Raw genomic sequence first — 15959 nt, forward strand, 5'->3', positions numbered from 1 at the left:
AACAATTTTTATTTCCTTTAATTTCAATCTCCCCTCTCTCAATGTGCCAATCAACTATTCCTTCATTTTTGTTTACTCCCTCCCACCCCACACCCCCATTCACCCCCTTCTCTCTCTCTCTCTTCCCTACCATTTCACTATGTTAAACCCCAATTTCTGGTTTAGGTTGTGAATGTGGTAATGTTATGTGTCTAGTTTTCAAATGTGAAAGTCTCAACCAGGAAATGTTTATTATTCTACTTGTCTCCATGTGGTGATAACTAGACTACAAACAGACTGGTTCACATAAGATAATTAAAGGTCTGTAGCCAACCTTACAAAACCATGATCAAACCAATGCTGTACTGGTTTTGAATTTCAGCACTATCCTTCCTGTTCTGGCTAAAATCCTATTCATTCCTAAAATATTTACTATACACTGTACATGTACAAGTAAAGAGAAAAATATGGAAGAGAGAACTTGATATCTTCATAATAGCACATAATAGTTGCCCAAGAATGGAGGAAATGGAATATGATTCCCATGTGCTTAATTTTCTTGATTTATTGATGGGTATACAACTTAATGGGAAATGACCTACTTGTATATGGCTGTTAATGCATATATACATTAATTATCTACCTACTTAAGCCAATTCCATGAATTAAGCAAGAAATCATACCTTGTTTTTTTTTCAACATACCGTAATATGACCTACCACAGATTGACAGAGGTTGTAATAATTCATTTTTAAATCTACAACCGAAGTGTATCTGTAATGATTACCATCTGGTTTAATAAACATACAGGTAGTTTTAATCCAACATGATTAATAACAAGGCAACATAACTCAAGAAAGTATTTGTACCCAATTTCAACACCCGGTTGGAGAGTGGCAAATACAGGTAAATGTGTTTGATACTCTACCTCTAGAGACTTCATCCAGCTTAGCAAGTAGACATTTCTTAGCCGATTCCTGGTCTCTGGTAGGATTTTCAAAGTCTTGTCTGATCCAATCATATGGACTTATACACTTCTGTTCTGGACTAGCTATTTTGATTGGTGATGTATATAACCTGGAAAAATATGAAAAAATTATCAATCTTCAGTAACTGCATGTTCCTTGTATACAATACATATACACAATATTCATCATGTGCTCTTTGCATTATTACAGTTCATTGCACCAAGTGAAAATTACTTCATGAAATATTCAGTTTTTACAATATACAGCTTTGTAAATTGTTAAAGGGAATTTTCTATGCAATACCGGTAAAATTACTGTGATTGTGAGTTGATTGCTATGGTAGGAATTTTATGTAGCATTTTTGCAGTCACTTCTAATGTACATTGTACGAGGCCAAAAACACCTGAAATAAAATTTGATCTGTGTGTGTCTGAAAACATTTGCATGACTGCATTCACAAGGTTGAGATGAATTAACAGAGAGCATATATTTTGCTATTTTTCTACTTTGAATAAAGGTAGCCCATTCCATATGTCCTTGTTTACAGATATTAATGAATGCTTCGGAATTCAGTGAGCTTTGCAATACGCATTATGCCTTCAGTGATCTTTGCAATACTATGTTACGTATGTCTTCAGTGAGCTTCCCAATACTATATTATGCCTGAATAGAGCTCTTGTTGGTCCAAGGTTAACTGTAAACAAGATTGACAGTCACACATAAATAAATGAAGAGAATCAATTAGCGACAGATAGAGGGGTTGGGTTGTTTATTTCACACGCTGACAGGTTATTTCATTTGCTGTCTGTTAATGGTGACTGAATGTCGATAATTAGCGCACACCAGCAAAGTTAATTTCAAAATGCACAGCATTTAAAGAAGAAGGAATGAAAAGTAACACAATAATACAATACAGGCCCAGGGCACACCAATGTACAGTATACTAAATAAATGAACGACATGTAGTATTCAATAATGTTATACAGAAATTGTTTTTAAATGTTTATATGAGCCAACGCCTTCTTTGAATAGCATGTACATGTACAGGAAAGAAGTTCTCATCATGTGAATTGAGATCGACATATATTAAAGTTATTTTGAACTCAACATTTCTGTACATTAAACAATTTCAAGCCTCTATCCCAACACAACAAAAACATAGAATGAGCTTTTCAAATGACAATCATATTGAATTATCTGTTTAATCAGTTTTTCTGCAAGAGGGATGGGGACCTGTGGCAGTGGCAGAGACACAAAAAATGTAATTTTAGTTGATTGTCAGATCTATATGAAATATGGTATGTGGTGGAGAAATGCACAATCACATATAAATTGCCTGTAGCATGTATTGATTTGATCCCTGAATTATTTCCAACCGCTCTCAGTAATTGCCTTCTGCATTTACAACATTCATGTTCTGAAATATGTTTTTTTTTTACTTGAGCATCCTGCCAGCAGCTCCAGTGTACGTGCAACCAATATGTGGTATCTAGAAAACAGCAAAATGCAAGAAAAATATTTTCTACCTTTTGCTGGCACTCATGTATACAATGAATACAATGTGTTTACATATATTAAAAACCGGGGTTTATACAAATGTTGATCAGGGCAGATGGAGCTGTAAAAATATTGAAAGGATGGCTTCTATTCATAAACAAGTGGAATGCCTCTGGCCGTCTCACCTGCATCACGCGGTTCAATATAGCAGCAGTGCTGACTTTGCATACTACTCTAACTCGCACAAGATGTTCAGTGATACATGGTTACTCTTATGTCCTCTTTTTATGAACTAGACCAATAAACTTACAGAGATATGATGGTTATTCAACAAAAAACCCCAACATGGCCAAAGTTCATTGACCTTACATGACCTTTGACTTTGATCATGTGACCTGAAACTGGAACAGGATGTTCAGTGATACTTGATTACTCTTATGTACAAGTTTCATGAATCAGATCCATAAACTTTCAAAGTTATGATGGTAATTCAACAGATACACCCAATTCGGCTAAAGTTCATTGACCTTTGACCTTGGACATGTGACCTGAAACACGCACAGGATGTTCAGTGATACTTGGTTACTCTAATGTCCAAGTTTAACGAACTAGACCAATAAACTTTCAAAGTTATGATGGTAATTCAACAGATACCCCCTATTCGGCCAAAGTTCATTGACCCTAAATGACCTTTGACCTTAATCATGAGACCTGAAACTTGCACAAAATGTTCAGTGATGCTTGATTACTATTATGTCCAAGTTTCATGAATCAGATCCATAAACTTTCAAAGTTATGATGGGAATTCAACAGATATCCCCAATTCGTCCAAAGTTCATTGACCCTAAATGACCTTTGACCTTGGTCATGTGACGTGAAACTCATGCAGGATGTTCATTGATACTTGATTAACCTTATGTCCAAGTTTCATGAACTAGGTCCATATATTTTCTAAGTTATGATGACATTTCAAAAACTTAACCTCAGGTTAAGATTTCGATGTTGATTCCTCCAACATGGTCTAAGTTCATTGACCCTAAAAGACCTTTGACCTTGGTCATGTGACATGAAACTCTAATAGGATGTTCAGTAATACTTGATTAACCTTATGGCCAAGTTTTATTAACTAGGTCCATATACTTTCTAAGTTATGATGTCATTTCAAAAACTTAACCTCAGGTTAAGATTTGATGTTGACGCCGCCGCCACCGCCGCCGCCGTCGCCGTCGCCGTCGGAAAAGCGGCGCCTATAGTCTCACTTTGCTTCGCAGGTGAGACAAAAAAGAAATCTGTCTCTACTCAACATATATTGTAAGTAACAGCCCATTTCAAAAGTGAAACACATCTACATACATACTGTAGTTTACAGTAACCCCAAATCACAGAATTTTTCTTCTCTTTTTATACATCAGTACAGTTACACTTACAGTATAAAAAAAAACAACCAGTAGTTCAATTTTCCAGATTTTAAATCATCTTTCAGTATTATAGACAATTTGAAGTGAATAATTGTATTCATTAATATCACGACTGAAAATGACTCCATCACGATCACTAGGAATTTCATCAACATCACCCCATATATTCTCCAAGGCATCACCCTGGGAGGAATACTGAATCACAAGGTGGGATGTTTGGTTGTAATGATTCATAAGCTATGGGACTTCACACATACAACACCCTCCAAGATGGAAGAAGATGGTTTGAGATGGCTGAATGGACATCGTCATAGAAACACCCTAGAGGATAGAAGGAAGGAGGATGGTGGATGGAGGAGGCCATGTTGGAGGGCAGCGTACTATAAAACTAGGTCTGACACCATACCTGTGATGACCTATGCTGTAGGCTACTTAATCTTGATTAATTGCCTACATACATCCATGTAGCCATGGGAAGTGTATCAAGGATGAATAAGAGAATACTTGATATTGGACTGGGTCCGGTTGTACATTTTGATACAGGTAGATGTCAATATTGAGGCATGTACAGATGTCATGATATATACCTACATGTATTCAGCATTCACGGATTGTTAACTTGTATATTCCAGCATTGGTTTCACTTTACATGGAATATATAGAGGCATTTTTTATGGTGCTTACTATACATTTAGACTACATATAAGCCTACATGTATCAATTAAAACAACTCCCCCCCCCAAAAAAAAAGTCACTGTGTAATGTATTCATCTACTACCCCTTTCAGAATTTTGATTGTCAACACAGCTTGTAACTTCTAAGCAATAAAAGTGTTATCACATCTGTGAATTCTGAAACATTCACTTGACTATTTTTGTCTAGAATTACATGTATATCTGAAAGATCATTTTAATGTCTACAATTAAAATGAAGATGTTTGGAAGAGAAAGACCTGAACTGGGTGCACGTAAATGCTCATTTATTCCACTTCCAAGTCAGCCTGATCTGATGATCATTCAAGGATAAAAACCTGAGCATCTTGAGACAGCTGAATCCCAGACAAGCTTCTACTCCTGAGCAGTCCCTTGCATTATAAACCTCATTATTCCAGATACATAAAAACATCTACATCATAGCCTGTACAGCAAAGGAGCATGGTGACCAGGTACTGTATCTATCTAAGTCCAATTCTACATAAGCCTCAGCCTTGTGATTTGGAACAAATAGTAATTCCATGAATATTAATAGAGAGTTGGTGATGTTATTTGCTTCCTGACTTATTTCTGATGGTACTTTCACTCAACAACAACAAAAATGTACAATGTACATGTAGTTCTAAGTGAAGGCTTCAACATCAGTAAACAAAAAAAAAGGTAGATTTCCAAAAATCATGAAATGAACAGATACACAGCATACTTTCCAATCATTGTTCTTGGAAATCTTTAGATTTTTTGATTCTCTCAAACTGCAGTTAATGTATTTTTTTTCAAATCTAGACTGAAATTTATAGATCAGATTACTTTGGCATATTAGTGGTATATCAATAATATTGATATACCACTAATATGCCAAAGTAATCTGATATACATGTAATGGTAATAAAAACAAAATATTTTCTTCAATCCAATTAACCCTATCAACTTTATAATAAAGGCAGACTTTTAATTTTCTCAATTCAAATTTGACACCCCCGCCCACCATATTATTTAATTCTTTAGAAACTCTATTTTCAAACAAAAATTGTACATAATATGAGCAGAAGACATTCCTGGCTGACTGACCCTTAATCTCAAAATTTATATTTGCTTCATCAATTTGATTATCATAGATGCTATAGATGAAGAAAACAATCTTGCTCATGATCAACCCGGTATATGTACATCTGTACCTACACAAAATACTGTCACCATTGAGCATCATCCCATTTGAAACCATTCTAAATATAGTTCAAAGTAAAAACTATTTTATCTGCAGCTGGGCATGATCAAGCATCTAAATGCATTCTGCCAGGCTTTTAGCAATAACATACTATCCATCACTCATACCAGGATGGGCGCTACTGCTCTAACCCAAACCATTTACTGGTAAGGCATGCTAATTATATTCAACACAGGAAGCAAGCAAGCATTAGACTGCAACTAATTGTATAGGAATAGAGATGAGATTTTGTTCTACTGTCCATGTATAGTACGCTGATGATAACACTCAGAATGACCAATTAGGGTAAAATGTACTTAGTGGAATGAGCATGTATTATAGTAGGTCAATAAAAACATTTGAGAGTATACAATGTATTGATGCACTCTTGTAAACATACGTACATGTATGGCATTGAAAATGCAGGTCAACTCTCAACCGTTATTCTGTCTAATGGCAATGGTCTTTCTAAATCTAGGTTTCTGCATTTTATGTGGAGGTTTGCTAGAGCCAGCTGATACCCACGACCATTACCAATTAAACCTTATGAGACCAATGATTTATAGCTATTCTCTGTAGCTGTCTTCAGAATAGTTTTGGCTTTCAACACACATAGGGACTGATGTGTCATCTATACTGCAGTAGTATTTATTATTTTGTGTGGTAGGAGGCAGTCCTAATAGGCACGAATAGCAAAGTCTGAGTAAGTGATTTATCCCTTATTTCACATGCCTCCATTACACAAGACCCCACATTGCTGGGCATACTGCATGTACATGTATGTGCAGCACAGTTCACAGATCTATCAAAAATTAAAATTGAAGAGTTTGGGCTAGGGGAGCATTCCATAATTTTTAAGAACCTGTCAGACATTTTATCTATAAACAAAGTTGTTTTATCTGATAGTTACCCTAGGAACAATGTTTATCAGTCAATCATAATCAAGGAATGTTGGGAAATCTAACTGATAACAAAAGATCATGAAATGCTCCTCTGAAATCAGAGAATTTCCTTCAAAATAACATGAAGAGGATATTCTCACCAAAATATGAATTAAAAAATAAATAAAGTAGGGGAAAACCCCCACAAAACTAGGATCATTCACAATCTACAAAAAAGTAGTTTCACATCAGAGTAAGATAGAATGCCATATCAACTTGAAGTCTTGAACACATCTCTCTGGCTTTTTACATAAATTTTGAAAATGTGATGAAAAATATATGGTACAGTGGGATTCGTTTTAAGATTTTCTTGTAATATTGATTACACGTACATGTACATGACACATTATTATCATATATGTACCTGTAGGCTTGTTATTAGTTAGCCAGCCCACTTGTATGCCTTTAAAACATCCATACTAAGCTCCCTATAAATGTTATCACTTCATTGTCTGATTAGAGGTTGAAAGACACTGGCTGGCCACATGTATTTGGGATTCACAACAAGAGCTAATGATGTAGCAAAGTCAAAAAATATATTTGCAAAGCTCCTGACTTGTTAATCAGATCCAATTCCAAAACAAAAATGAAAACAAAAATTAATTATTTTCAGAAGCCAGATTAGCCATCCAATTCCAAATCCCCCTACAAATAGTTTTCTATTTGTTAACGTTGTACACTGTAGTGTAGTAGCACCTGAACATTCTAACCAAACAAATGTTGGGAGGGTCAAACCATTGTTAAAAGGCAATACCCATCCCACTAAATCTTTACCCGACCAGAAATTTGGACACTACTTTTTTACAGGTACAGTTCTGCTAATTTCAAATGAAACCAGGCAAAAGGCATATTTATGGACAAAATTGTAAATAATTTTCTTAGAACCAATGGCATTCATGATATCTTGAAACGCACAATACCAATTTCTCTTCGTATAAAAAAAGAAAGAAAATGTAGAGCTTCTTTAAGTGCTTATCAGTCAAGGGTAAAAGCTTCCATAGACATTCTCTGAAATGGATCGATTGATAGGAGACTTTCGTTGCATTCACAGATAGCTTGTCACTGTGAAAATATCCTGTGTTTTGCTAGCAGGCACGCTGTTCTCACGTTACTCTCTACAATAAATATATCAAGGATTGAGAGTCTGACAGAAAAAGTTAGAGAAATGCTGCATCAGCAGAAAACATGTACATGTAGAGTTTGTTAAGCGGAGGGTGGTGATAATTGAAAAACAAATATTTATCTGACACTGTTTAAACTGATTTTTAAATTTTACCATGGATACTAGGATCCGTGATTTAACACATCAAAGTATTTAAAACCTTCATCATGCCAATAACATGACCCTTAAAAAACAAACATTAATACTAATATCCTTCATATTTTCCCTTGATAAATACATGTACATGTATGTAAGTCAGAACTTGGTCATAGAAAATACTGCAACCCAGACCATGTACAGAACATACATGTGTAATAGCTTTTAAAGAGACACTCACAAGTATAAGTCCGAGCTAATTCACACAATATATCGTTATTACGGGTATCGCTGATTTAAATTCATTTTATTTCACCATTCTCTAAAAAGTAGATGAACAAATCGTATGCCCTGACCTTTCTCACTCTAACAAAATGCAGCCTAATGAATTCTGGATTTATGGTTGACAATACTAAGCACTTTGCAATCCAAATTTGTCAGTATTGGAATACATGTACACATTTTCTGACCAGAACATGTGGATCTACATATTGCTTTAATTTGTATACTGAGCCATCACAGTAAATAAATCTAATAAAAACTCAAATCACTGTGAACATGTATATTGTACTGGGTAGACATGTACATGTACAATTATGATTGCTTTTTTTGTATGCTCATAAACTAATAAGGATTAAGGATATGATGAAAATTCATCGGTCAACACATTCAAATAATCAAACCTCAAGCTATAAAAACTACAAAAACAAAACATCTAGGGCTACTATAAATGAAGTCCAAATATGTAACGATAGAATCCTTACAAGTACACACCCAGTTTTTATATCAGGCCTACATACACGTATATAGATACCACTACAAATTACAAGGAATGGCTGTTGAAGTATTAAACCAGATGTTCAAGAACTTCTCAACATCCAAGGCCTTTATGAGTTTTCAGCCAAAGACTGGATAACAGCTGCCAAAAGGGGCTACCATGTGTCACGTGTTCAAATGAAAAAAAATGCACAGTTTTTACTGCATGTACAGTGTACATTATATTACATATTTATCTGCTGTGTGCCTGTGTCAAAACCTGTCTCTTGTACTTCAAAATGAACAAACAAGTATCTGTCAGAAATGATCAAATTATCATTTCCTTTGAAAATACTGCATCTGGGGCATTTTTCTTTTGAGTATCCAGCAAACATTCAATTAGGCATATACATGTAGATGTAGGCTTATAAACCTGGAAGGTAGCGAAATACATGTAGGCCTACTCATCAAAAATATTTTTAAAAAGTAACATTGAATACTATTATAGCATTTAGGCAATAAAAAATGATGCAGTTCAAAATGAGGAAGTATATAATCAGAATAGGGGTGCTTTAAGTGCTTGAATGTCATTTCCAACTAAAGGTCTTTCCAGAAAAACACATACCTTATTTAAGACAACCAATTGTTACATCTAATTCCTCAGCACATTGATGAAATTCAAATTTATTTTTGCCCAGTCAAGAGTATAAATTCCTCTTGACAGTTTCTAGGGGAATACCCCCTCCGGTTATACTTTACGCACTCCAAATATGGAAGCAGATTTTGCCTGACTCACTACTCTCTTCTCAACCATACCATTGCAATACAAACATACACTGTCTGGCGGGGGCTAGCCTTGTGTGATGTAGACTCATCTTACCACAAGTTCATGGCAGGTACAGCCAAGGTTTAAAGTCTGGATAACAGTCATTCTTCAGGCATAGTCTCTGAAAACTTCTATAGCCTCAGTGAAATGAAAGACATGACTGAAGTGAAAGTGAAGAAAGAGGAGAACATTGGGTCTACACTATTCAAGTACTCTAAGAAGAAAAATGTGCCTAGATTTCATTAGTACAATTTACATCTAAGGTCCTGGGGGGGGGACATCCAACTTTCATTTACTTTATATTTTCCTTTTGCCCCTTCAATAAAAAAAGAAAACCTACACGGAAATATAAATACAACAGCAATTAATGTACAGTGGAGTAGTTTCACAAGTGACTGTCCAAAACTAGGTTTTTTGTGTCCACTGAATGTAATCACAATACAATTAATGTGCTGCCTTAGTGTCTCAAGTGATCAATTCTAATTACCTGCTCTCACAACAGAAATTATGAAAATTCAATTTGCATTATAATTTTGATGACCAAATGTCATTGTAAAAGTATCATTGTCATCAATTATCATGTGTCTACACAAAACATACAATGAAAGTCTCTTGCATATACATGTACATGCACATACAGTACAGACTAAAAATTAAAATAAAATAAAAAAGGCCAATATCTGAAGACATTCGAGAGAGGAAACATGGTCTTATTACATCCAGCTTCATCATGACAGAATCTGAAGTTAAATACTGGCACTGTACATAATTTAAAATGACAAACATTATCTGTGGAGGATTCATCAAGTTAAATGGGAAGATGCATCAAGCCCTATGGAATGACTGGATCCACGTTGGCTTGGTGAGTCATCGCTGTAGTAAAGATGTGACTGCCCTCAAGTTCACCAACAGGTGAATACAACAAGAATTACATTTGATTTAGAATGTTTTAATGTAAATCTGTGGATTTGTTACTGCATAGTACTTCTTGTAGTCATAACATTATATAGGTCTACATAATTGGTCCATCATGTATTGTTGCATTATGTATGGCACAGCCATATTTATTCTCATTTTGTAATTTGCAACTGTAACTCTGCTGGAGTTATACGTAGTATACATGTACATGTACAATGTACACTGTATGTAGTCACACAGGACTCGAAGTGAAGAAATTAGTTGCAAATGCAATAAGGCAGCACAAATCAGGGGCAGATCCAGGTAGGGGAACATCTGGCCCATGCCGGCTCCCCCCTTTTGTAATTTGAGAGGCACAAAAAGTATTTTTTCTATTATGTCATGCATATGCAAGCTTGCTTGTCCAGTTTTCCTGGAACAAAATTGCTCTGATTTGTTAGTGAAAACTATTTTTTTTTGCTCATCAAATTTTTCCTGGATAAAAATTGCTTGGATAATTTCTAAGTAAAACCCTTTTTTTTGGCTTGTCAGATTATTCCTGTGTACAGTACTTTCGAGGTTATTACATTAAATCAACAAATACTCCCAACATGGCCAAAGTTCATTGACCCTATATGACCATTGCCCTTGGTTATTTAGCCTGAAACTCGCACAGGATGTTTAGTGATACTTGACTGCTATTATGGACCCCTATGAAAAACAACATTTGCTGATAGGGTGTTCCATTCCATGAGCGGTAATAAATGATAAATAAATTATAATAAATGAATAAACAAATATATAAAAATAAATGAATAAATAAATGTAATAAATAAATAATAAATAAATTTAAAAAAATAAATTAATAAATGTCCAAGTTTCATGAACAAGATCCATAAACTTTTTAAGTTATGATGGTAATTAAACAATTACCCCCCAACATGATAAAAGCTCGATGACCCTACACAACCTTTGACCTCAGGCAGGCAGGATGTTCAGTGATACACCGTTACCCTTATGTCCAAGTTTCATGAACTACATTGTTTAGTTTTCAAAGTTTTGATAAAATTTCAATAGCTTAACCTTGGCTAAGATTTTGATGTTGATTCCTCCAACATGGTCTAAGTCCATTGACCCTAAATGACCTTTGACCTTGATCATAAGATTAGAAAATCAAGCAGGATGTTCAGTAATACTTCATTACTCTTTATGTCCAAGTTTCATGAACTGGGTTCATATACATTCTACTTTATGATGACATTTTGAACCGTAACCTTGGGTTTAGATTTCATGCCGATGATGCCGCCGCCATTGGAAAAGCGGCATATTTGGCCTCAATGGCTCACTCCGCTTTGCAGGCTAGACAAACATGGATGAAATACACATTGATTGCTACAGCTTATTTCATTAAAAGGGAGAAATATCATTCACACGTAAAGAAAATGAAATCATAAATGATTTCATGTAATAACATATCAAAGGGAAAGTGGGGATGTGACATCATCTGCCTGCCTAACAAATATTCATGACTACGTGCATATAACTGTTTTCACAAAATATTACTAACCTTTAAATTTAATAAATTCATTACTTGAATTCCGATTTTGATGAAATTTTCAGCATTTTGCTCAGTGAATTTTACTCTGTTTATTCTGATGTAGATTTTATTATTCATTTCATTTATTTCACATTGAAAACCATACTAATATTACAGAAAATTACAAAAGAAAGAAGAAATTGCTCCATTAAATTATAAGAGAGAAAAAAGACATACAACAAAATTGAAATACAATAGATTATTTAATAAATAAAAGTTTTAAATACTGATTTTAAATAATCACTTCAAGAATAATAGTTATTTGTAATCACTATTCAAATTTTATCATTTAATAAATAATAATCTTTATCTATGAATTGTTCTTCAAAACGGCACTTCATAACATAGCTCAATGAAGTTACATCATATCGAAGTGGTTGGGTCAAGTCTATTGTATTTGTGGTGTTTACAAAGGGATACACGACATCGGTCTGGTAAGAAACCTCTGATTTTTCTTCTTTTTTTCAGAATTGTACAACCTTTATACGCATTAGGTGTATAAAGGTGTACAATACAATTGGTAGTTCCAATGTTAAATATGAAGAAGGGATTTCCCTTCTTGTTTTGATAGTTCGCTAGGCACAGTCCCATATGCGTGTCTAGTGAGGCTCTTATCGATAATGTCATTATTGTTAGTCCTTTCGATAATCGCTTGTTTTTGCCACTTAGCAATATCGATAACCTTTCTCTCGTTGTCGATAATAACGCTAAAAAGCGACACAGTAATTTTCTGTGATTTCACAGAATTTACGGACACGGCCTTTTGAAAGTGGCTTTTCAAACGAAAAATTATAGAAAACATATTTTTCCTCAAACTGCAGTGAAGAATCACTTACTCTAAAAAACAAATACTTACTAGCCACAAGACACGATATCTCACCCCCACTTCGCTATAATCATGAAAATCCAAACATCGAGATTGCACTCAAATCAAATCCATTCGATCAAATAAAAAACATCAATAGCACAAGCTGAATTTAGCGAAGTACCAAATATTAGTACTACTAATAGAAGGCAACACAAGGCTGTATGTGTGTTGCTGCCCTCTAAGGGCTCCGTTTAATCTCAAAAATGCTAATTTAGAGCCAGTAACAGTTTCCTAGCACATTCACTGCCAATTCCAAAACACCGCATGCGCAGAAATCGCAGCACATTTCATGAATATTCATGAGTGGGACTATAGATTGAAATCTTTCGCATTTGTATCAGACCTCAATCTATACTATAGTCCCACTCATGAATAGGAGGATGGTTATGGAGTGAAATTAGAATGACAAATAAGAAGGTAAGTTTTTTTCTTTTTATCAAAGGTCATGTTGTTGCACGAGTTTTATATTTTCCCCTCATAAAATCCAACCTTTGCGAGTTTTTAACCTTGAGGTTTGGGAAGGAGTATCGTAGTGTAGCGGTAGTGCACGAATATCACTCTTGAGCCTGAGCTAACATAAACGCCACGCCTACTGGCGCAGGCTACATGTATATCTTTTTGCATTACCATGATTACTTTCATTACTTTTTTTACATCAGTCACACAAAACAACTCACTTGGTAGACCATAAGCTTCAGTCTCTGTATTTTGGTTGTTCCACTGAACTACGTTGGCTCTACTCACCATACATAGACTGAAGAGCTTAGGGGCCCGTGGCTACAGACAACGTATAGTGAACTAGCGTTTTATAGATCGCGATTTAAAACTTTTTTTGAGCGAAATTTACAGTTTCATGGTTTCCATTATCAGGGAAATATAAATAACTTAAGTAATTGCATACCTTGGACCAGAGTTATTGAAAAAAATCCACTGGATGATTGAGAAATCTGTCATCTAAGACATTTTCACCTGACCTGACGGTTTTTCTTGCAAGTTGCCATCTTGAATGACGTCATTATCATTAATAACTTAATAAATGTCTCGATATATCGCGATTATAACTAGTATCGTTTGTCTTCGTGTAGTGTATCGTATCGTATTCGTATATTGGCTTGTACGTGTGCTGGTGGAATGCAATATCGATATCACATTCGTAAATTGTTGACGCCCTCTCCGTTCGTTTGTAAATATTTCATAGTTTGGCTGCCATTTTGATCGTTTTTGCTGTGTTCTACCCAACTGAACATCGGTAAAGTATAATTTTCATGCATTTTCATCTAGGCCTTGGCCCTATATCATTTAAAGTATTTTCATATTTAATAGGCCTAATTAAATATTTTTAGTTTGTAGTTTATATATCCTTAGAGTGTAACTTCGATGTGTAATATTACACCAAAGTTTGGACTCTGGATTGACAAAAGTGCGGACACTTTACCGTTGGTAATTTGGTGAATGGGAATTACAGTAAAATGTCAGAAATTTTTGAATTAATCCCCAGAAACGATGGTTATTCCTGTCTACTCACTTGGTGAGACAAAATTTTAGTTGAAACAAAATTTCCTGTTTCGTTTTTATTTTTCATGAAGACATGAACTGAGTGATGGATTTTTCTAATATTTGGTTTTGGGGCTTGAGTTGAAATTATTTTCAAAATAAGAGTTTAAAAATGTGATTGGTTTGGTTTTCTTTTTTTTGTGTGTGTGTTCTTTAGAATTAGAGTCTAAATACTCACCAAGTATCGTCATCTGAATCTCCTAAATTAGTGTCCAATACTTTAACTGCATCAAGTAGACCTTTATCAGAGTTTTTTGTCCTTGTCTCATTTATTTTTCCCGATTTGATATCTCCATTAGAATTCAGGTTCGTGTTTGCTTCTGTCAATGGCAGAGTTCCATTCGATGTCGGACTCCCGATTGCATCCGCTTTGCTTCGAAGCAGTTCGTTCTGTTTTTCAAGCTTTCGGACCAAATCCTGAAGCTTTTTCACTTCAATTTCAGGGTCTATAGTGTTCTCCATGGTTTTATAACTAACTAGGCTCCGATGAATGTGAAGGTTTTCGAAAAAATCAACGAAAACAGCAATGTTTATCTGACGTTCCTTTCCTTCTCAATCTCACGGTAAACTACTCTTCGCCATGTTGATTATATTGCAATAGGCTGCGCATGCGTGATTTGGGCTGTGGCTTCTTTTTGTGTAGTCTAGTTTTTACAGACACTATCATTTCCCTTTTTTTGGGGGGGGGGTAGTGGAGTGGACAATTTTTTTTTTAATTAAGACAAGTTATTTCCTCAATGCCATAAGATCTAGAGATATTCAGGCTTCTGATTTCAGTATTAATCGAACAATTTTGTAGGACCAGTAGGGTCTATAAGACAGCTGGCAGCCGTCTTTTTTTAACGTTTTTATTTATTTATTTTTTTATTTCTCCTCGTATTTTGGTGAGTGGAGCCAACGGAGTTCAGCGGAATAACCAACATAACAGAGACCGAATATTTTGGTCTAGGTCTATACTAGATCTATGTAGAAACTAGCCAAAAATGTTGCGGGGGGCACATTTGAAATTCATTTTTAAAAGTCGCGAGCAAGCGGAAGTTTGGGCATGCCAATGATGATCTAATTTTGCGTTATTTTAACAAAATATCACACAAATTATAGTGTCATATTTTATCGTTCCCCCTTTCCTTTTTTTCTTTTCACCTTTTATTTTCACCCCCCCCCCCCCTTCTTGGACGTGGATATTTGTTTTTAGGGGGAGACAAGAGTCCGCCCCATCTGTACGCCAGTGACATTGTTAAATGAATTTCACCACAAGCACACTAGGACATGCCATTGGCTGACAAGCAAGGGGCAAAGGGTGTGGGAAGGGAGGGGGAGCATGATGATCCAGTGCCTATTATACTGATGCGGGGGGCTTGGGGCGATTGCCACCCAAATAGTTTAAATAGTTTAACCCCCCCCCCCCCCGGAAAAGAAAAAGAAAGAAAGGAAAGAGAGGAGGGTGAAATATCATATTATTTTCTAAATATTATGTTCGCTA

At 35.2% G+C, this 15959-nt stretch overlaps 1 protein-coding gene across 6 annotated transcripts in view; it reads right to left on the reverse strand.

Moving 5' to 3' along the window:
* LOC121408146 (SLAIN motif-containing protein 2-like) overlaps positions 1–15092 on the reverse strand; it is a 35593-nt gene extending 20501 nt beyond the window's left edge. For all 6 annotated transcript variants that reach the window (XM_041599519.1, XM_041599527.1, XM_041599493.1 and 3 more), the window contains exons 1-2: positions 14655–15092; positions 908–1056 (exon numbers count right to left, since the gene is read on the reverse strand). In XM_041599519.1, coding sequence (XP_041455453.1) covers positions 908–1056; positions 14655–14938 — 433 coding nt within the window. In that variant the 5' untranslated portion in view covers positions 14939–15092. The remainder of the gene's footprint in view (positions 1–907; positions 1057–14654) is intronic.
* Positions 15093–15959: the final 867 nt, after the last annotated feature.

Source organism: Lytechinus variegatus, chromosome 1 (genome assembly GCF_018143015.1).
Source record: "Lytechinus variegatus isolate NC3 chromosome 1, Lvar_3.0, whole genome shotgun sequence".
Lineage (NCBI taxonomy): Eukaryota > Metazoa > Echinodermata > Echinoidea > Temnopleuroida > Toxopneustidae > Lytechinus > Lytechinus variegatus.